The sequence below is a fragment of the Schistocerca serialis genome, chromosome 2, assembly GCF_023864345.2.
Source record: "Schistocerca serialis cubense isolate TAMUIC-IGC-003099 chromosome 2, iqSchSeri2.2, whole genome shotgun sequence".
In the NCBI taxonomy this organism is placed as follows: Eukaryota; Metazoa; Arthropoda; class Insecta; order Orthoptera; family Acrididae; genus Schistocerca; species Schistocerca serialis.
In genome coordinates this window covers 608464368-608485874 of record NC_064639.1, presented here as the reverse complement: position 1 = coordinate 608485874, position 21507 = coordinate 608464368, and the positions used below count along the sequence as shown (strand labels likewise).

At 43.1% G+C, this 21507-nt stretch overlaps 1 protein-coding gene across 1 annotated transcript in view; it reads right to left on the bottom strand.

Annotated features, from left to right (window-relative positions):
* The window catches only part of LOC126456274 (G-protein coupled receptor GRL101-like), a 490877-nt gene that overhangs the window by 347727 nt on the left and 121643 nt on the right, over positions 1–21507 (bottom strand). The window contains exon 3 of the mRNA XM_050092026.1: positions 17832–17936. Coding sequence (XP_049947983.1) covers positions 17832–17936 — 105 coding nt within the window. The remainder of the gene's footprint in view (positions 1–17831; positions 17937–21507) is intronic.

Sequence of the window (21507 nt, the reverse complement as noted above, 5' to 3'; positions counted from 1 at the left end):
CAGCATTAAGCACTCATGCGCAGTACAACGTCAAATAACTGTTTTATATAGGCAAATAACGTATTACATGTCTGATTGAATCACAATCAATTTCACGGATTCGCGGTTAATATTACCTTCATTAATTCCGCGCGTTAAGCTATATTACTAGAACAACAAATACGGGAAATCCAAGTGGCATTCTGCGCAGGTCATAACGTCACAGTCTGTCAGAAGCATTTATCCAGTAGAGCCACATTTTTATGGCCGTCTCCTCAGATGTAACGTCTGTAGGGCCGCATTCGTGTCTCACATTTGAGCGGTGTGCAAGTAGATGCACAATGCGACGGAAAAACTGTCTCTGCGATTTCCCTTCCTCCCATTATGCAAAGAGTAAGCAAGTTCTTCTTTGTCAAAGTTCGACGATTATTCGCTTCCGGGGCTAGGGGGGAGGGGTGGATCAGATTTTGAAAGACGAAGTTCGTGAACTGATGGACTGACGGCGTCCTTCTGAAATGAAACGGTGAAAGGAATAAACTAACGGCACGATTTGGAATAAACACAATGGAAAAAGTGAAGTATCACTGGCCGCTGATATCCGAGTTGAGCGTAGACAACGAATGTGGGTCAAGCCCAGTAACACACAGGATGTTACAAGAGGAATGGTAAATGGTAAATGGCTTGGAACGTGGTTGTACAGAGTAATCCTAATTAAACATTTTATGTGACGTGTGTTCAGTTTTTGTTGGTTACAGAGATACAGCACTTAGAATGTAACCCAAACACTCTCAGAAGTTATTAAGCAAAGGCAGACGAAGTTGAAAACTGATTTTCTTATAGCCCACGTCAGACGTCAATGTACTTTCGAATTCAGTTGACAGTAGTATGTGCGGCTAATTTCAAGTTTACAAGGAACACGAACAACCATCAGCTCTATAAGGGAATGACGACAACGAAAATGTGTGCCGGACTGCGTCTCGGACCCAGATTTCGCGCTTTATGCGCGCGGTTGCCTTAAACGCTCTTTTTCTTTTTCCAAAGGAACCTTCCTGGCGCCCAAGGGGACGGGTGGCGGCAATGTGGGCAGGGGTCACAACCCGAGAACTGACCACAACGTCCCATGCCCTTCCTTCCCCGCCCCCAGGAACCAAGGGAAGCGCAGGAAACGTGGAGTAAAGGACGAGAACATCAATATTGTATTAATTTGTGTATTTATTTTTACTTTTTAAAAATTATCATTAATTTCACCGAGAATAGTAGGAAACCGACGTGGCGAGAAGGAGGGAGCGGGGAGTCGCCAGATTCCATGAAACTACAGACGCACAGCTTTTCGGAGAAGAACATTCCGATGACCAAAGAATAACCGATTCTAAGCATGGAAAAGGCGTGGCTTAACTCCTCATTGCAATAACATCTCAACTGTGGGGTGGGTTAAGAAAGACACTACACACGCAATTGGAGAAAAATTGTCTGTATTTGCGATTGTGAATAACTGCGCAATGGCGTTCATTATGGGAGTTCCAAAAAACAAGGACATTTTTCTCTCCTTCAGGAAACAAAATGCGTGTCCACAAATCCACTTGACGGATCTCGTCTTCCTTTGTGGAAGTATCCCGAGTCCGGAAAGAGGAGCAGGAGAGAAGGAGTTCGTACGGGTAATTAAGGTTAGCGTCTGTCGCGCCAAGGACCGGACCCCTACCGCTGACCCGCACATCAAGCGATGCTCGTCCGTGTCCAGAATTTAACAGCTTTTATATAGTTAACATAATTTAAAAAGGAGGTGTAATGAATGTAGATGACGTTGGTAGCACTGCTGAAAAACATTTGCTGGCAAAAAAAAGATCGATTCTATTTTTGTGTTAACAGATGGTGTTTGGTTCACCGTCAACCTAACCTCACCTTCCCGTTTCCTGTACATGTGCTAAGTACAATGTGTAATCGTGGTTGTAAAAACTCTGCTTACAGTTTTTGTTATATTTGTTGTGAATTTGTGATAAAAACACGAAAGAAACATTACAGACTTTATGAAAAAGGTTTATCTATCATACTCTGGATCTAAACTTGGTGATCAATATAAATCTTGGGCCCCGCATAACATACGTTATGTGTGTGTTGAAGATCTGAGAAAATGGTCCAAAACGGAGAAAAAGCCTTTAGATTTGCTGTTTCTATGATATGGAGGGAGCCAAGAGACTATTCCGATGATTGCTACTTTTTCAGTGTTGATATTACTGGTCATAATTCGAAAAACAAGAAGGTAATAAGCTTTCCTTACCTTCAGTCCACCATCCGACCAGCGTACATTTGCCTGTTCCCGAACCACCAGATGATTTAAATTCTATTCCAACAGAAGTATTTTCTGATGTACAATGTGATAGATGAACCAGGTGATGATGAATTCCATTGTAATACAGAAAGTCTAGAGCCAAAATTGTTTACTCACACCGATCTTAACGATTTGGTTACGGATCTGGGCTTAACGAAAGAAAAATCTGAATAGCTTGGCTCTAGATGTTTCTTGTGTGAATGGGGCAGTAGGGCTAGGGATCAACACTGCTGCAGAAAGAACTGACCTGTGAGGGAGTCTTTAAACATGGTGAGAAGGATATTCTACGCAAAAACCTTGTAAATCCAAAAAACATACTCCTACGACCTCTGACATTAGAAAATTGATGTTTGATGTTAACTTTGAATCCACAATGACCTTAAATGAGAAAGAAGAATGGGTATCATTCAAGTAAGTCGTTACAAAGTTTTTAGGACATGAAAAAGACCCAGAATATGTTTCTATTATAGCTACAATATTAAAGAAGTTTAAAACTTTAGGATGTTCCATGAGCCTGGAAGTTCACTTTTTGAACAGTCACTTTGATTACTTCCCGGACAATATGGGAGATGTTAGTGAGGAGCAAGGAGAGCCTTTTCACCAGGACATTAAAGTGATGGAAAAACGCTACCAAGACCGCTGGAACACCAACATGATGGGGTACTACTGTTGGTCACTTTGCCGACAAGTTCAGTAAGCGACTCATCGTAGAAAAAGCTACACAAGAAGCTTCAAAGAAAAAAGAGAAAGAAAGTACAAACCAATTCCAGCTGACAAGTGAAACCTCTATTAACACATATCATTGTATACTTACTGTAAATAAGTTAGCTTACTGTAAATACAAACTATGCTTATGTTGTAACAAAAGCGTTTCGTTAATTTCCCCGTTCAAGTTATAGCAAACGATTTTAATATTATATACTAAAAAGCATATTGCTCGAAAACTATGGCTGATACAAAAAGGACTAAGGCTATATTTGGATTCAGCTCACAAAAATCTATAAAGATCAGCTTTCAAAGTAAAACAAGTTCGTTGGCCTGTGTAATGAGTCAACTATAAAATTCTAGTCGTCTCCATTAATCTCTTCGATGGTGGTGAACCCGCTATATAGCACAAGTATAGACGTCATTCACATTTAATGTCCACCATATTCTTGTATGTTTAACATGTAGAAATTCCACGTTTGCTTGATGAAAATCACCGTTCTACCGAGTAAAAAATGCCTTCCGCTTCATCGACACACTATTCATTTTCAGGGGATGGGATATGGCAGCTGATCACGGCACCAATCTCGTACATTTTAGTAAAATACGAGTAACTTCTCTTGAATGAAGTACTCTATGGTTAGGATATGGTTTAGCATATTCTCTACAAGCGGCACTAGCATATACATTACCAAATCGGTACACAAGTGGCATATCGGCATACTTAGCATTTGTAAGTGTTTGCGTTGTGGTTAAAAGATACAGCAGAATTGGTTCACAAGCCAAGGCCACAGTTGATAAATTCTGTTCCAGTACTCAGCCACAACTTTACAACTTGATCCTAAAATATAAATACCATAATAGATAAATGAACCTATAGCGAGTGGAGTACCAACTAGTTGTACAAAATAAAGTTTTATGGCAGCTTTTAGGTGGTATATGTAAAAAGAGGCTTGAATTTCCCATAAAATAGCGCAAATGGACTGCTTGGTGACCGACTGCCTTCACCGAAGAGCAACATTTTAGAGTTCATTTTGTACTGTGTGATGTTGATAAGTTCGGCGAGATATGTCAAAAGACAAACTACCTGCAGTCATTTCTGTAACAAAATAATGGTGGTAGCACGTTACTTTAAAATGAAGGCAATCATTGTCGTAATTCTGAATGTTGAATAAAAAATCTTCCGCCCCATGCCGTTAAAGTCCTTTATTCTGAGATCACAACCGGTTTGGCATCCTTAAACTGCATCGTCAGGTGATATTATGTATTAAATCATTGTAGTACATGGGAAAAACAGTTAAAACCAAGGGCCAGCGTTCATCGTCAAAGCAATAAAAATAAATAACTCGCAGTAAAGGGGTGATCCAAGTTCAAATGATTGGGTCCGAAAAGCAAGGCCAGTTTAGCTCAGTTTGGTGCCGTGAAACCTCCCTGAGCGGACTACGGACAGGGTTACTTTTCGGGTCCAATCTTTTTGACTTGGCCCACCGCTTTGCCGCGAGTTACTTATTTAAATTTATACGAGTTGAGTCCGTTCCGTCGCACATGTGCGACAGAACAGACACTACTCGTACATGTGCACATTTCTGCATAGTGTGACATGTCCGACTGAACAGCACCTAAAAATTGCACCGCACATATTGCGGAAATGGCAAGTACTATTGATGTGCGGTTTTCACAGAATGGATTACTAGTCAGAGACTCGTATTGTTAGCCAATAATGAGACTGTATACTGCTTAGAAAGAGTATTTTTTGTGCAAACGCACACTTTTTAAAATGAAACAGTTCCTATTGACGTTAACAAATTAAAAGTAGGGTAAATTAGGGTGGTGGCATACACTAAAGAACAACAAGAGTGCATACACTAGTTATGTGGCTCGTGGTCAGTAATGGGACATTTTACCACCATTGGCTACGTTCAAAATTATCACTGGCAGCGTCAATACACAGTTCTAGACTGGTATGGAACGACTGCTGCATTAGTGCTAGCATTTCAGCGGAGACGTCCGAGCAGGCTGCAGTAATACGTCGTTGCATATCATAGTGTGTAGCTGGTATGTTCTTGTAGACAGCGTGAGTCGTGCGTGGCTAGTGTTCCCGCCATCATGTATTTTACACCCTGTTTTCAATGTACTTCCACCTCGCTACGTTAATTTAAATTAATACTGTCACTGAGTTGCTGTTTTGCCTGACCATGAGCGGCGCTAGCAGCGCGTATCGATATGTCCCCTCTCGTAGTATCTTTGATCGACTGCTATTACTTCCAGGTCATTGTGTGTCGTAAGCGAGTTCGGGTCGCGAGTTCGGGCTGCTGGTCAGTTGGAACGAGTTTGGAGCGCAGTCCGGACCTGCAAGTCGGAATGGGGCACTAGTGCAGTCGGGTTGGAGCTGTGAGGTCTGCGTCGACGTGGCTCGCCTGACCATTGCCGCCACGCATCACTTGAGCCGGGCCGCGGTCTTGGTGGATCGTCGGTCGGTCGTCCTAACGGACGTCGCGTTTTGGCTCGCCTATCGTTCATGTGTCGGCTGTGTGTGTGTGCGCATCGACTCCCAATCTGTCTTCATGCGGGCTTAGTTACTGTTGGGTATCGTTCAGGTCTTCGTGCAAGTGTTTGTCAGGTTGTGTGTGTAGTTGGCGTTAGTTCCACTGACGACTATTTTGGATGTTATCGACATACTGAGGGCAGTCGGTCGGTTGCTGCAGACCAGGGAAGTTATCTCCGCGCGGTGCAGTCAGCTGGGTCCGCTGGCGGTCCCTGCACAGTGTCGGAGCGTGTGTGGAGCTGTCCGATCGCTACGAGCTTCGTGGTTCACCGACCCAAGACGTCAAAGTTGAGTAGTGGTTTCAACTACCTAAGCCACGTACATTCACCTTGTATGGTTTGTTTCGGTGGTTCGCTGTTGGGGAGGTTTTCCTATGAGCAACACCGAATGTTTCTATTGCTGAAATTTAGCCGCCATGCGGTGCAATTAACTGTATTGGTTGATTACAATTCGAGCGCACCAGCGGAATTTTCTGCCTTTTGGCCGTTAGTGTTCTGGTTACCTGCCCTGGCCACTAACGTAATTTCAGGCAACGTCCTGTTCTCAACTGTTGTAGCTGTCCAACATGGTGTGTAATTTTGACAGCTAATACATATTTCATTGTGGATAATCACGTTCGTAACCTCTGGTGTTTGAGTTCTCATGCACGTATCGGTGGCAAGCAAGTCGTTGTGTCGGTCGGGTCGGTTCGTGGCTGTCCTCTGGGTGGGTTCCGATGGATCAAGTGTAGCTGGGCTCACCACCTGTCTCACCTAAGTGAGCGAGGGCAGACAGACCTCCCTGGAGGCTCCTGAGTGCCATTTTCTGTATTGTTCTTCTCACCGGTGTTTAATTCTCTGTTAATAAATTATCATAGCCAATGATTTAAAAATTCATGTTGTTACTGGACTTTATGTATTTTGAAAAATCAGTTGTGGGCCTTAAGCCGCTTAAAACCTTGTTCTTGAAATTACCCTTTAAGTAAAAACATTGCGGCCTTCTGCCTTAAAAGATTATGGTAATCTATTTTAAAGTTTTCACATTTAATTGTGGCCCTCAGCAGCTTGTATACCACCTTGCATATGTTTGTTCTGTCTACTTTTGCCTTGAGGCTTTTCAGCCTAGCTGTGATACCACATATATGTTAATTGTTTTATTTGCTATTTTAACTGTATTTTTATTTTGTTGACTTTTAAGATTTCTTGTTTGAAGGCCCTCAATCCGGAAATAATTGCATTTTTGAAACTCGTAGTTCTAAAGGTTCGGCCATGTGCGGTTTTGGTTTAAAGGTGTTATTAAATTACAATTTTGAGTGAACCTGACCGACACCTTATTTAGCCCTTTCCACAATCCTAATCACCTGTTCTGCCGTGCGGGTTTAGCGGGCGTCTCACAGCGTCATTCAGCCTTGCCCATAGAAAAAAGTCTACAGGCGTCAAACGCAAGGAACGTGCCGGCCAAGATACAGGTCCTCTGCATCCAGTCTGAAGATTTGAAAACGAAGATATACTGTAGTAGTTCGTGTGCTTTCGGCTCGACAGCCATTACATTGGTACCATAAGTTCCTCCTAGTTTGCAGAGAAAAGTATTCTAAAATCGGTGGAAGATGCGTTGTTAGGAGGCTACGGCACGAGTGCGCATTCTGTGTTTCGTCTATGAAAAACGTGCCTGTGAGCTGCTGGTTCTCTATCCCGCATCACACATTGGCTCTCCACGGACGCTGCCGTTCCACCTGACGGAGTCAAAGGGTATTGTCAACAGACAAATAATGGATGTTTCGGCGGTTTACCTGACCGTGACTGGTAAATGTGCCTTCGTAATTAAACAAGATACATGATACATCAGGAGTATCTTGCCCTAAGGCCCACGTACAGAAGTTGATTCTCATAACCGTTTCCATGCAGCTCTTGATGGAGAGAGATGTGATAGGGATGGAACCTATGGCGATGGAGAATGCGTAGGACATTTGCCTGACTCATGCCATTTCCTCGTACGATTACGCGGGAGCAAACATGCGGATCAACTGCATCAGCAGCAAGGACATTAATTTTCCACTCTTCTATCGTCACTTGTTTCCTTCTGTTACGTTGTCTATGTGTTACATTACCACTTTCATATAACCGCTTGAAGCGGTTGACAAGTAACTGCCGAGATGGTTGACTTCTATTGCGATATCCTGCCGCAAACACCGTACAAGAACGAACTGCGCTCATCCTAGACTCTCCACACATCAAGGGCATGTGAGCCTTTCTTGCATTGGTAAATCCCATCGTCCAGTCACGACCTTCTGCTTGAACTCTCACACACTAACTAACTAGCATGTCACAGTGCACTCAAGAAACACACAAGAACGCTCTAAGCAAACATAACAACATCGTACCTAGCAACTACGCAGGTTGAATAGCGCGAATATGTGTCGGTGTAGAAACTTTTCAAAATATGACATCCCCTAAACGGCTCGCACTAGAATCCTGCAACAAACACCACTGACATTCCAATTTACCTTACGTCTAGTTTGTTAATGTCAATAGGCATTGTTCCATTTAAAAAAAGTGTACCTTTGCACACAAAAAATGCACTTTACAATCTGTGTAGTGTCTAACAGTATGAGCCCCAGACTACCAGTCCATTCGGTGAAAACAGCACATCAATGGCACTTTCCATTTCAGCAACATCTGCGGTGCAAGTTTTATATAATTCACCCTGTATACATTTCTGTGATAGCGTGATGGCACCATGACATTTACTTCGGTGCTGATGCTCTAATATCGACCGAACTCCTACGGCAATCAATAATTTGCGAGTGGGATGTAGAGACGGGTAAACCGACCGGTTAAAACGGGTACCGGTATTTTATTTCTGAATAACCGTTTTCTCGGTATTTGTTTGGACTCCGGTATATCAGGTGTTTCTTATTTTTTTCTAATAACCGAGTAAAAAACCGAAATATCAATTATCCATAAGAGAAGTGGTTAATCTTATCGCTTATAAATAAACCTTTTTGAAAAAGGAGTAATTTTTATTCGTCAGATTTGCATTGCTTTGAAGTATAGGGTTATTATACACTGAACCGCCAAAGAAACTGGTATAGGCATGCGTATTCAAATACAGAGATATGTGAAGAGGGAGAATATGGCGGTGCAGTCGGCAATGCCTATATACGGCAGCAAGATTGTGGCGCAATAGTTATAAAGGTTACAGCTGCTAAAATGACAGGTTATCAAATTTAAGTGAGTTTGAACGTGGCGTTATGGTCGGCGCACGAGAGATGGGGCACAGCATCTCCAAGGTAGCGATGAAGTGGTGATCTTCCCGTTTTCATTTCACGAGTGTACAGTGGAATCAGGTAAAACATCAAATCTCCGACATCGCTGCGACCGGAAAAAGATCCTGCAACAACGGAACCAACGACGACTGAAGACAATCGTTCAACGTGACAGAAGTGCAACCCTTCCGCAAATTGCTGCAGATTTCAGTGCTGGGCCATCAGCAAGTGTCAGTGTGCAAACCATTCAACGAAACATCATCGATATGGGCTTTCTGATCCGAAGGCCCACTCGTGTACCCTCGATGACTGCACGACACAAAGCTTTACACCTCGCCTTGGCCCGTCAACACCGACATTGGACTGCTGATGACCGATGATGTTCAAGCTCGTGGAGGCTCTGTAATGGCGTGCAGCGTGTGCAGTTGGAGCGATATGGGACGCCTGATACGTCTAAATACGACTCTGACAGGTGACACGTACGTAAACATCCCATCTGATCACCTGCATCCATTCATGTCCATTGTGGATTCCGACTGACTGGGGGAACTCCTGCAGGACAATGCGATACCCCGCACATCCAGAATTTCTACAGAGTGGCTCCAGGAACATTCTTCTTAGTTTACACATTTGTGCCAGCCACCAAACTTCCCGGACATGAACATTATTGAGCATATCTGGGATGCGTTGCAACGTGCTGTTCAGAAGAGATCTCCACCCAGTCGCACCCTTAGATTTATGGACAGCCCTAATATCGTGTAGGGTCCCCGCGAGCACGCTGGAGTGGCGTAACACGACGTGGCGTGGACTCGACTAATGTCTGAAGTTCCAGTACTGCTGGTATTTCAGAAACGGGTTATTCTGAGCGGTTTTGATACTCATGTTAAACTGCAGCGGAGAAAACCGATATAAAACGGTTTGTTTCAGCAATAGCCCCGACCCCTCGTAGGGTTAACGGACAAGGGACGCTGGACTGCAGTGTGCCATTAGTTGGAAATTTGCGACGGTCAGGGACCACGTCGGGGTTAAGAAAGGAGGTTATTGTTGAAACATCTGTTTTCGGTTATACCGGAATTTTCCACTCCAGTTTAACTTTGTTGTTAAAATCGCACAAAATAACTGGTTTCTGAAACAACTGATTCCTGTTCTTTTTCCCTATTATTTCTTGTAATAAAAGTAGCAGTCGAACAAAGGTTAAAAATTTTCACTCTCTCAGTTTGAAGGTACGTATGATCAAATTATTAAACTAAACAGACAAACAGAAGAAAACTTAGTCCGTCCACCGTTCGAGGCATTTCTTGAAAAGGGGTGAGTGATTGAATAATACAAAAAAATCACGAGTTTTCTCCTATTGACTAAAATTCTTTTTGAAACTCTGCTCAAAAATTATGTTGTAATCGGGGACCATACGACTTCTTGGAAATCATGAATAGTCAGTGCTAAAGGGTGAAAAGTGAGATTGATGAACGCTATTATTAGTATTAATTTATCCGTTTTCCAGGTCTGCAAGCATACGGCATATTATATAGTCACAGGAAGCAGATCATCTACTTTCCATTTTCACTGCATACTATGAATGAATTATTGTTAAGTTTTTAATTTATTTCAGTTACTTTTTTCCTTCCTCTTTCATAATTTCCTAGAAATGTCGGACAAATTTTTAATCTTTTAAAGCAAATGAGGCATTGTGCTTAACTGCTACGTCATTTCGTAAAAATATGTCGAGACTGGAGTTGGTGCCATTCTGCAATACAACGGATGTCTGGCGACGACAGCGAGAAACTGCCGTATAGACCAGGTGTGGGAAAATCTTACACATCGCACGTACACGCGTATTTTAAGCCACGGCACACGGTCATTTTTGTCTCAGCAGTGCTGTAACTATTATTAAGCGATGCGTTTGCTGCTCGTTTATGACGGCATTGATATTAAATTAGCACTGATCACTTTTCCCGTTTTCTATAATAACTCAGTACTTCAAGCCAATGCAGATTTTACGAATCTGCATTGTTTTGTTAAAAAAAGGTTTATTAGAAAAAATAAAAAACCTGTTATAATTGATACCAAACAAATACCGAAAAATACCGATTACTCAGAGCTAAAATACGGGTATTGGTTTTAACTGGTCTATTTTCCCATCCCTGGTCTGGAAGCCGAAGCGGTTAAATTAACGGCATATGAGAAACGGTAAATTCGGGTTCGAGTCCCAGTCCGGCACAAAATTTTCAAATTACGTCAAGACATTTCCACAACGCCCTGTGCGGCTGGAACTCACTAGTTTTCCACCCACTCTTTCCTCCCATTCCTCTATTTTATACATAAAGAGTTACCTACTTCTATTGCTTTGGTGATGGACGATATCACTTCGCTGTAACTGGTTTTCCTGAATATTACAATGATTCAAAAGATAATATAACCCGTGATGACTGGGTGTTGTGTGATGTCCTTAGGTTAGTTAGGTTTAAGTAGTTCTAAGTTCTAGGGGACTGATGACCATAGATGTTAAGTCCCATAGTGCTCAGAGCCATTTGAACAATTTGATAATATAACCTGATGATGCAGTTTGGAAATGGGAAACTTGTCTTGCCCTTTAAGGACTTCAACAGCTTGAGCGGAAGACTTCTTATCCAGCAGCGGTGGCAGCATTATGTTCACGATGATTTTTCCATCTCATTCTGCTGCATCGCACGGAGGACGCTGTCGACCGTCACACTTGGTAGTATTTCCATTTTAATTGGGAGTACAATTACTACAAAATGCACGTCTAGGCAGATGGCAGCCCTCGACCACTCATGGAGGTGAGGCATCAGGATCACTTCAGTAACAGTATATTGGTAGGAACTATCGGTGACAGACTCATAAGGCCATACACTTTACAAAACAGATTAACAGGTACTGTGTATCACCGATTTCTGCGGGATGACACGAGCACTATTGGAGAACGTTACTCTAGGAGAAAGGCAACGACTGTGATTCGTGCCCGACGGGGGACACCACAATTTTCTACGGATCGTGCAGCAGTACCTCTCCGTATCATTTCATGGGCAATGAGTTGGTCTCAATGGTCTTACAACATGGTATCTCGACCATCGAATCTTAATGTGATGGATTTCTGGGTATGGGGACATTTAAAGGCTTTTTTATGCGCTCATTGACAGTGTCCTTACGTAACAGAACCGTGTGACCAATACAAGTACCATAATCGGAATTGAGCCAGGTGAATTGAAAGATTGCGTAATTCACCGAGGAAAAGGGCTGAATGGTGTGCCAGGATGCTTGGTAACCACGTGCAGCACACTGCCTGTACTTAACAGAGAGATGGGAGTAAGAGGACAGATTGGCCCAGTATCTCAACAGATACTTGTTTCAGGTCGTATTATTATATGAACTTTTCTTTTAGTCATAACCAATACTGCCTATTGTGTGAATATGTGACACTTCTCTTAAAACAATCTGTATATGTACGAACTGTCTAACTGTAACGAGCAGTCAAGCGAAAACGAGACTATATAACGAAAATAGCACGGACGTTGGTAACGCAGGTAGGTGGTTTATAGAGGTGCCCTCTATTGGGAAGCAGGAAGGAACATTGCGAACGTTCATAACTGTGCCATCCGTCTCTTGGATGTGCTCGAGGTGAGGTCCGTAAATTGTGTGTGCGTCCGACTTCACATGGGGGTCGGTAAAGAAAAACAGCCAGGTGTAGTGCAGTTTTTGACTGTGGAAGAAGTGAAATTCATATCCGAATGTCTCCTGTGTATATTTGCCTGGCATAAACGATTTCGAGGAGGTCTGCTGTCATTGAAGGAACCAGGATAGGTTCATCGTGTCATTGCTGCGCTGTATGATGCCGTCAAAAATGAACGACAGCGGGCGGTGTAAGACATTCGGCTCATGTTGCGCGTCAGTTACGGTACAGCTCAAGTCATCATGACAAAGCATCTGAAGCTCCGTAAAATATATGCGCAAAGGGCTCCCCACAACCTGACGGAGGAGCACAAGTTGAACAGAGTGTCAACATCTCCGCAGCACCAGGAACGGTATCACGATGAAGAATATCGTATCCTGTCCTGTATTGTCGCGGGCGATGAAACACGGTGTTAACATTACGAGAGTGAGAGTCAGAAACGAAGGCACATGGACTCACCCGTACCCAAAAAAATTCAAAGCCATGTACGCCAGCTCCGGCAAAGTCATGACGACCCTTTCCTGTGGCAATAAGCGTCCGCTGCTCACTGACTTTTTGTCACACGGTACCACAATTAAAGCACAGTAATACGTGGACACTTCGCAAAAATTGAAGCACGCCAGTAAGTCCGGACACGAAGGAATGCTGACGGACGCCATCATTCTGTGCTGGGTAGTGACCGCTCATACATTTCAAACGTTTTTTCGACTACGCTGCGGAACTTTCACCGTGAAGCCCTTACAAAAGAACCATAATCCCGATCTCTCCCCTTGCGATTTCCATATACTTCGAGCCCTGAAGAAAGACGTTGATGGCCATCGATTTACTTCGGACGAAGAGCTGCGCACCTGCGTACAATTACCTTTCGGTAGGCAACCCCAAACATCTTTCCACGAAGGCATTGACTATTTTGTCTCGCAGTGGGATAAATTTATTAGCAGTTATCGTGATTACATTTGAAATAATGAACAGTTTACTTTTTTCTCTATCTGTCTAGTTTTCATCTCACTGCCCTTTATATGCTACGTTGGTAAAGCAAGCTTTTCGTAGTTTGCTTGGTATGTTACCGCGTGTATCTGAATTTTTGCTTTCGAGATAATTATTTTCCCTATTTACTGGGAAAGAGTTAGAGTCACAGACCAGCGGAAAAATGCTCCTATAGGAATACAGAAAGGTGAGTATGCCCCTGTTTAAAACACAGATTGAAAAGTGGGGTGCAAGCTGCCTCATACTAGCTGTCTCAGCATCTTTAAAAATTTTACTAAATTTTTGCTTTGCGAACATAAAGGCGCTCTTTTTTACATGTGACTCACCTCTCACATGCACAAGCTATCCTAACTGTAACTCCATCACAACCACCAGTTCATCGATGTAAGTTGCTCATACCCATCCTCTCCCACATGCCCATACTCACTCACTCATTCAGCCCAATTCATTATCTCTTTGTGTCTCTCGAAATGCCACTGCCTCCTGTCTCACAGCCACAGTCTCTTTCGTTCTCTTCTACTACTACTCTCTCCTCTCATTTTCACTGCCTCCCTCTCGTTTTCTCTTAACTTCTATTATCTCATTCCTTCCTTCCTATTGCTGCTGTCTCTTCTCACTTTCACTAACTCTCTCTTGCTCGCTGTCGTTGTCTCTCATTGTCACTGGTTCTTGCCCACTTCGACGTTCTTCTTCTCTTTATACCTCTCATACTGCCAATATCTCAATCAGTCTTTTCCTAACCCTATTCTGTCACTGTCAACTATGATCCACTGCCAGTGTGTTCCCCATTTTCTCTCACACTGCCACTGTGTCCTTTTTTCTGTTCCACAACCACTGTCTATTATCTTCCAGTAGTGGTGGTGGTGGTTGTTGGGATGTTTAAGGGGGACTAAACAGCTAAGGTCATCAGTCCCCAATATCTTCCAGTATTTATTACTTTTACCTCTCATTCCAACTGCCACTGTCTGCTCCTCTCTCAGCACAAAAAAGTGCGAATACATTCGCATGCCCAAAAGTTTTGGGAAAATTTTTTGAGGTGGTGAGGAAGGTAGAATGAGACAGCTGGTACTCTACTTTTCGGTCAGTGTTTGAAACAGAAGCATGTCCGCCTTTTTGTGCTCAAGTAAGAGCATTTTTCAGCTGGTTCCCTTCTTTCCCTTGCTACAGCAATGCATGTGACTCATGCGAAAAGAACTTTATGTGTCATTAGAATTTTGGCAGTTACGTGAAATTGAAATAACTCAAAACAAATTTTACACCTCAGATTGGATTTTACGTGAACAAAAATTTTGCATGTTCTTCAGTACTAGAACAGGATTTTAAGTGCGTATTTTACATGTATAATTAGTGCAACATTCAGCTTCTGTATCTTGGGAGCGGATAAAGATAACAGGAAAATTTTCAAGGTTAACGACAGTATTACGAAAAGAATAGATTGCTATTCGCCATATACGAGGGTTATTCGGAAAGTAAGGAACGATCGGTCGCGAAATGGAAAATACAGTGAAAATCTGATGAAGCTTTGCACTGATGCGTTGGGCACTGTGTCTAGTACGCTCGTCGATCACATCATGTCGATCTTTTCAGTTCTGAGCTCACAGTGAGAACGTAAAGATGACTAGAAATTAGTGTCTCCCGCCAAGTATGAAGGCCTGGTGAAAGATTTCGCCTGAAGCTATGCAATCCACATAACATAACTGGCATACGGTTCGTTCTACACAACAATTCTCGGCCGCACTCTGCAGGGGCAATGAAGATGCTTCTGCAGCGTTTTCGATGGGTAGTTTTGATCACCCACAATACAGCCTGTAATTGGCTTCCCTGAGGTTCATCTCTGCTCAAATGAACCACTGGCTTCGAAGACAATATTTTGACACAGACAACGAGGTGCAGTCCAGAGTAGAAAATTGTCGAAGAGCACTGTCTTTTATAACGAGGGAATTGAAAAGTTGGTACAACGCTACGACAGATGTCTAAGTCTGAGCGGCGACTGTGTAGAGAAGTATCTGGAAGGTGTACCTAACCGTTGCAAATGAAACAGTTTTGATTTTCAGTGTGGTTTTGCCTTTCGCGACCTATCGTTCCTTACTTCCCCAATAGCCCTCGTAGCTGAGTGGTAGACACGAACAACAAGAAGATTGCTATACATTTAAGCGAAAAGGCCTTCTTCTAAAGTAGAAGATACACGCACGTTCATGCAAGCACAACTCACACACACACGTGACCACTGTCTTTGGCCAGTAAGGTCCGCCTTCAGAGGCCAGAGACAGTGATCACGTGTGTGTGAGTTGTGCTTGCATGAATGTGTGTGTGTGTTTTCTACTTCTGATTTCTGAAAACGGGAAGATGACACTTCTAGACAAATGCCTTGAAATACAACGTTAAAATCTGACCAATCTGCCGAAGTTAATTATTCAGATATGCGCCACTGACTGCGAAACTGCCCATAGACTAAATGATGCCTCCATAAGCCCCTAAAAGCGCGCAGTAGGCCATATCTAATTGAGAAATGGACAAATCAATTTGTGTGTAATAATCGTTAACCGTGTACTATAGGACAGTTACAGTAAGACGATCCTTCTGTTGGTTATTTAGATACTGCCTAACCCAACGGCTATTCAGAAGACTTGTCCTACCTATCTGTAACCAACAGAACACGAGGTATGAGCTCCGGAACCACCCCATTTTTATTTGTGGTGTTTTGGAACATATTGGTAACGCATGCTGTCACATGCGTGCCCATGACTGAATACTTGTAGTCCTTCGTTTTCAAATATATGCTGTTATTTTAAGTTGAGTTAAGTACAGAATCTGACTGTTAATGGGTTCTGTTACATCATCATTCTTATGGGCCGTTTTGTCTTTATGTTTAACTAGTAGATCAAACTATTCGAAGACCTCGCAGTGCTCTTGCTAAATGTTGGAATGGTGTTTTCATTCCCTTTATTTGATCACAGACACTAGTTCCAACTTTCGTATAGTTTAAGAGCATAGTGCAAAACAAAAACTTTGGCAATTATACAAAGAATTAACACTATACTGCAAGTCTTTGTTTAAGGACCAAGTCCGTCATAGTATTATGAGAAATCTAACTAGAGACAAACATCAAACACAGTTAGTGTTCGCAGCATGGATCGTCAAGAGAATGGTAACCAGCGGATATGCGGTAAGCTTGCAGGGATGAGTTGCTATCGGTGTGCAGACACCTTTTTCTGGAATGAGATTTTCACGCTACAACGGAGTGTGCGCTGATATGAAACTTCCTGGCAGATTAAAACTGTGTGCCGGGCCGAGACACGAAATGGGGACCTTGGCCTTTCGCAGGCAAGTGCTCTACCACCTGAGGTACCCAAGCACGACTCACGCCCCGTCCTCACAGTTTAAGTAGGAGAGTGGCAAGTAGGAGACGAGGTACTGGCGGAAGTAAAGGTGTGGGGACGGGGCGTGAGTCGTGCTTGGGTAGCTCAGTTGGCAGAGCACTTGCCCGCGAAAGGCAAAGGTCCCGAGTTCGAGTCTCGGTCCTGCACACAGTTTTAATCTGCCAGGAAGTTTCAGTTTTATTCTGCTCCGGAGACCACGGGATCAATCCCCACGACATGACGCGGTGAAGGAGCGTGTGTCTCCAGCCCATTCCTGTGTAATCGCTGCTTGCTACTGCGAGTATGTGGTGCGGCTGGTTGTGTGAGGGGTTACATAGTCATTTTCCTAGTCGCTTGTTGCAGCATGAAGCACAGTCCACGTGGTTTTGATTTTATTTTAGAATTATTAATTTAAAAGAAATTACATGTAAGTTATCTGATGTTGTACACTCTGGAATGTGTGGCTCAGTGACTTGGTAACTCAGTAGGGAATGACAGACTATAAATCGAAAAGCCCGAGGTTCGCTACCCAATCGGTTCTAGGTCATTTCTGTCTCTTAGCCTTTCTTTTACCTCTGGCAGTGATTTGTTAATGTGATATATTATGAGTTGGACTAGGGTTTGGACTTCATGTTAAACTGTATGGTCCCGCTACACCTGGCTGGGTAGATGATTAACAAGGGCAGAGATATGCTGCGGCATGTCACTTCAATAGAAGCATACCTAGTTAAGCAATGAGGGATTCAGACCAACTTTGAAGTTGATTACAGAGTTCCTTTTCTACTTTCTACAATATGAAAGTAATGACAAATATGGGCTTAACCTGACCATTTTGTGTAGTTCCCTCTTCCTGCTCTACACTAGCTGTGGCTTTGAAGATTAAGCCGAATGTAGGGAATATGCTCATCCGTTTTTGCACTTCGAAATGTGTTCTCAACAATAAAACAGGAGGGCACTGTGTCACATGTTCTGATGTTTTTGCGAGTGCCACTACTTACCGCAGCCGTCCTCATCTTCGCCGTTCGGGCAATCGACGTCGCGGTCGCAGCGCTGCACGAGGTCGATGCACGAATTACTGCACCGGAACTCATTGGGCAGGCATCCTGAAACATTAAAACTTTTATTGACGTTTTAAAAAAAATTGTTTGAATATAGCTTCTGTTAGCAACGAAGGGTACAAAAGGATGATACGAGAAAGTCAGCCAACTAATTGCAGATGTAAAGGTTAATTGACAACTGTTGACCAAGGTTTCAACAACTGAAAAACAGTCTTCTTCAGAAGTACATGGATCTACTGAGGAATTATTTAGTTCATAGTTCATTTTAATGTGAAGAATTTCATGCATAGCCTTGTTCCAATGAGAATGTTTTTTAATGGATTTTATTTGGTTATCTTGATGGTCACATATACCATGTTATTTGACATGAGCTTCTTTGCTCTGAAATCTGTTGTTGCCTATATGTGATTTTATGCGTAAGTAACTTTCGTTCATTATATTTTTATTCAGTGGTTTTGTACTCCTTTACACATCAAGAATTCTTTTAAGTATGATGAAGAAAAATTTACTCAATAAATCCCTGTATTTATGAAGAAGACAATCTACAGTTGTCGAAACCGTAGTCAAGGGATGTTAATAAACCTTTATACTTGCAACTGGTTGGCTGTTTTTCTCAAATCATTCAATTGTAATTGAGTCAGTACTAAACGTAGGTTGTGGAGCAGGCTACCAGAGAAGGAACCTGACCGTTATTGGCCAGAGCTCCACAAAAAGGGGCGTGCTAATATAGGACAATGGGAATTGAGCGCGGATTGTCGATCGTATTCAAAGCGGTGTACATCACAATGGAACCATATTCATACATTTAAAGTAGCGTTTCAAAGTTACTGACCTAGTTATCAAAACAGTTTCGAAATATTGACGATCAGCTGTAGGTCGCTGATACTCTGCAAGACTTTGACAACGACACGAGGGGTGATAGTGTGTGGCCAACAAAATAGATCAGTAGACTTACAGATACACTGACACGAAATTGTGGCGATGTAGCTGAACCAATATTCTAGACAAAATAATAACAAAGAGATGTTCCAATGACGTACAAAGAACACTCTTCCGACAGAATAGCCAAATGGCTTCGAGCAATTTTAATCTGGATTTCAATATTGGGTGTTTGAGAAAAATTGTGTTATGTGTCTCGTAAGAAGGAGAAACTAACGATGGAATTCGTCAAGCGCAGGAGCGGAGCCTGTCGAGACTGCAGTACATCGTTCTGCTATGCTGCTGCTGTCGTTGGTCGGTATCACATGACTGTCATGAGATTATGGAATCGCTGGGTGCCGCACGGGATGAGCCGAGCGGTCTAGGGCGCTGCAGTCATGGACTGTGCGGCTGGTCCCGGCGGGGGGTTCAAGTCCTCCTTCGGGTATGAGTGTGTGTGTGTGTGTGTTTGTCCTTAGGATAATTTAGGTTGAGTAGTGTGTAAGCTTAGAGACTGATGACCTTAGCAGTTAAGTCCCATAAGATTTCTCGCACATTTGAATCGATGGGTTCAGGAGAGCCACACTCAGCTCCATGCAGACCTCAAAGTCCCCAGCCTACCAACACCTGAGAGGACAGACATACTGTCACTCGGCCGTTCAGGATAGTACAGCCACGTGACCACGTTGGGTGAGGAAATGATCTTGCTTGCAGCAAGGCGAGTATCCAGACGGACAGTAACACGGTGTATGGAGCATCACGGACAGTCATCACGGTGACCGTTGCAGGGGTTTCACGTGAGTCGGCTGCAGAGAGGTGCGCGCCGACGGTGGTGCGCCCAACGGCAGCAGTGGACAGATGCGTGGTAGCACGTCTCCTGCTGAGAAGAGCACAGCTTCTTGGAGCATCACGATGGACGTATATGTATGTGGAGGCTTCGAGGAGAACGAGTTCCATTTGTCACACCAGCGTAGTACCTGCCCTGACGGTATGAGGTCCATTGGGTACTCAACGCGATCATCTCTTATCACGCACTACCGATAACTTGGACAGCAGTCGTTACGTTTCTGACGTGTCAGACCCTGTGACTCGTCCCTGTCTTAGACCCACTCCTAACAACAAGATAACGCAAGACCGATTGCTGTCGGTGATGTCCTTCCTTAGCTCGCTTCAGAGGTTGTCTTGACCAGCTCTTACTAAAGACCCCTCACCCATTGGGAACATGTGGTCGCGGATTGCCAAGAGGCTGGTACGCCACCTGTCGCCAGTCACTGTGACTGGTGAAGTATGGCATTGAATTGAAGAAGCGTGTAATGAAGCACCCGTATCTGTTATCCAAAGCTCAGATCGATTTCAGCCCAACTGACTTAGAGCCATTGTTGCTGCCAAAGATAGCACCACTACGTACTAAATTTCGCACCTTGTACACCCTGAAACCTCCAAAAATTTTAATCGCGAATTGTTTCTAAGACAACATCGCAGTTTCTAGCATCATTGGGGGAAGCGGCAACAAAACAACTATTCACGTTGGTGTGTAGAATGTGTGAGACTGGCGATATACCATCAGACTTTCGGAAAAACATAATCCACATATAATTCCGAAGGCTGCAAGACACGAGAAATGTGAAAATTATCGCACAATCAGTTTTAACAGCTCATGCATCCAAGACGCTGATATGAATAGTATACAGGAGAACAGAAAGAAAAAAATTACGCTTCTTAGATGACGATCAGTTTCACTTTATGAAAGATAAAGGCACCAGAGACACACATCTGACGTTGCGACTGAAGAAAAATCAAGACACGTTCATAGGTTTCGTCGACCTGGAAAAAGCTTTCGACAATGTAAAATGGAGAAAGATGTTCGAAATTCTAAGAAAATTTGGGTAAGCTACAGGGAAAGAGCCAAAAGGGAACATTAATAGTGGAAGCCCAAGAACGATTTGCTCTGATTGAAAAGCGTGAAAGACAAGGACGTTAGCTTTCGCCCTTACTGTTCAATCTATACGTCGAAGAAACAACGGTGGAAATAAAAGCAAGATTCAAGAGCGAAATTAAAATACTAGGTGAAAGGATATCAATGATGACATACGCAGATGGTTTTGCTATCCTCAGTGAAAGTAATTAAGACTTACAGGATCTGTTGAGTGAAATGGACAGTCTAATGAGTACAGAGTATGGATTGAGAGTAAATCGAAGAAACGTGAACGTAATGAGAAGTAGCAGAAAAGATAACAGCGCAAAACTAAACATCATAATTGGTGATCACAAAGGAGATGAAGTTAAGGAATTCTGCTACCTAGACAGCAAAATAATCCATGGCGGACGGAGGGAGAAGGCAGATTAGCACAGGCAAAAAGGGCATTTCTAGCCAACGGAAGTCTACTGATATCAAATATAGGTCTTAATTTGAGGAAGAAATTTCCGAGAATGTGCGTTTGGAGCACAGCATGGAATGGCAGTGAAACATGGAGTTCGGAAAAACCAGAACAGAAGACAATTGAAGTGCTTGAGATGTGGTGCTACAGAAGAATGTTGAAAATTAGGTGGAGTGATAAGGCAAGGAATTAAGAGGTTCTTCATGGAATCGGCGAGGAAAGGAATGTATGGAAAACATTGACAAGAAGAAGGGACAGGATGGTAGGAATTCTGTTAAAATATCGGGCAGTAACTTCCATGGTACTAGAAGGAGCTGTAG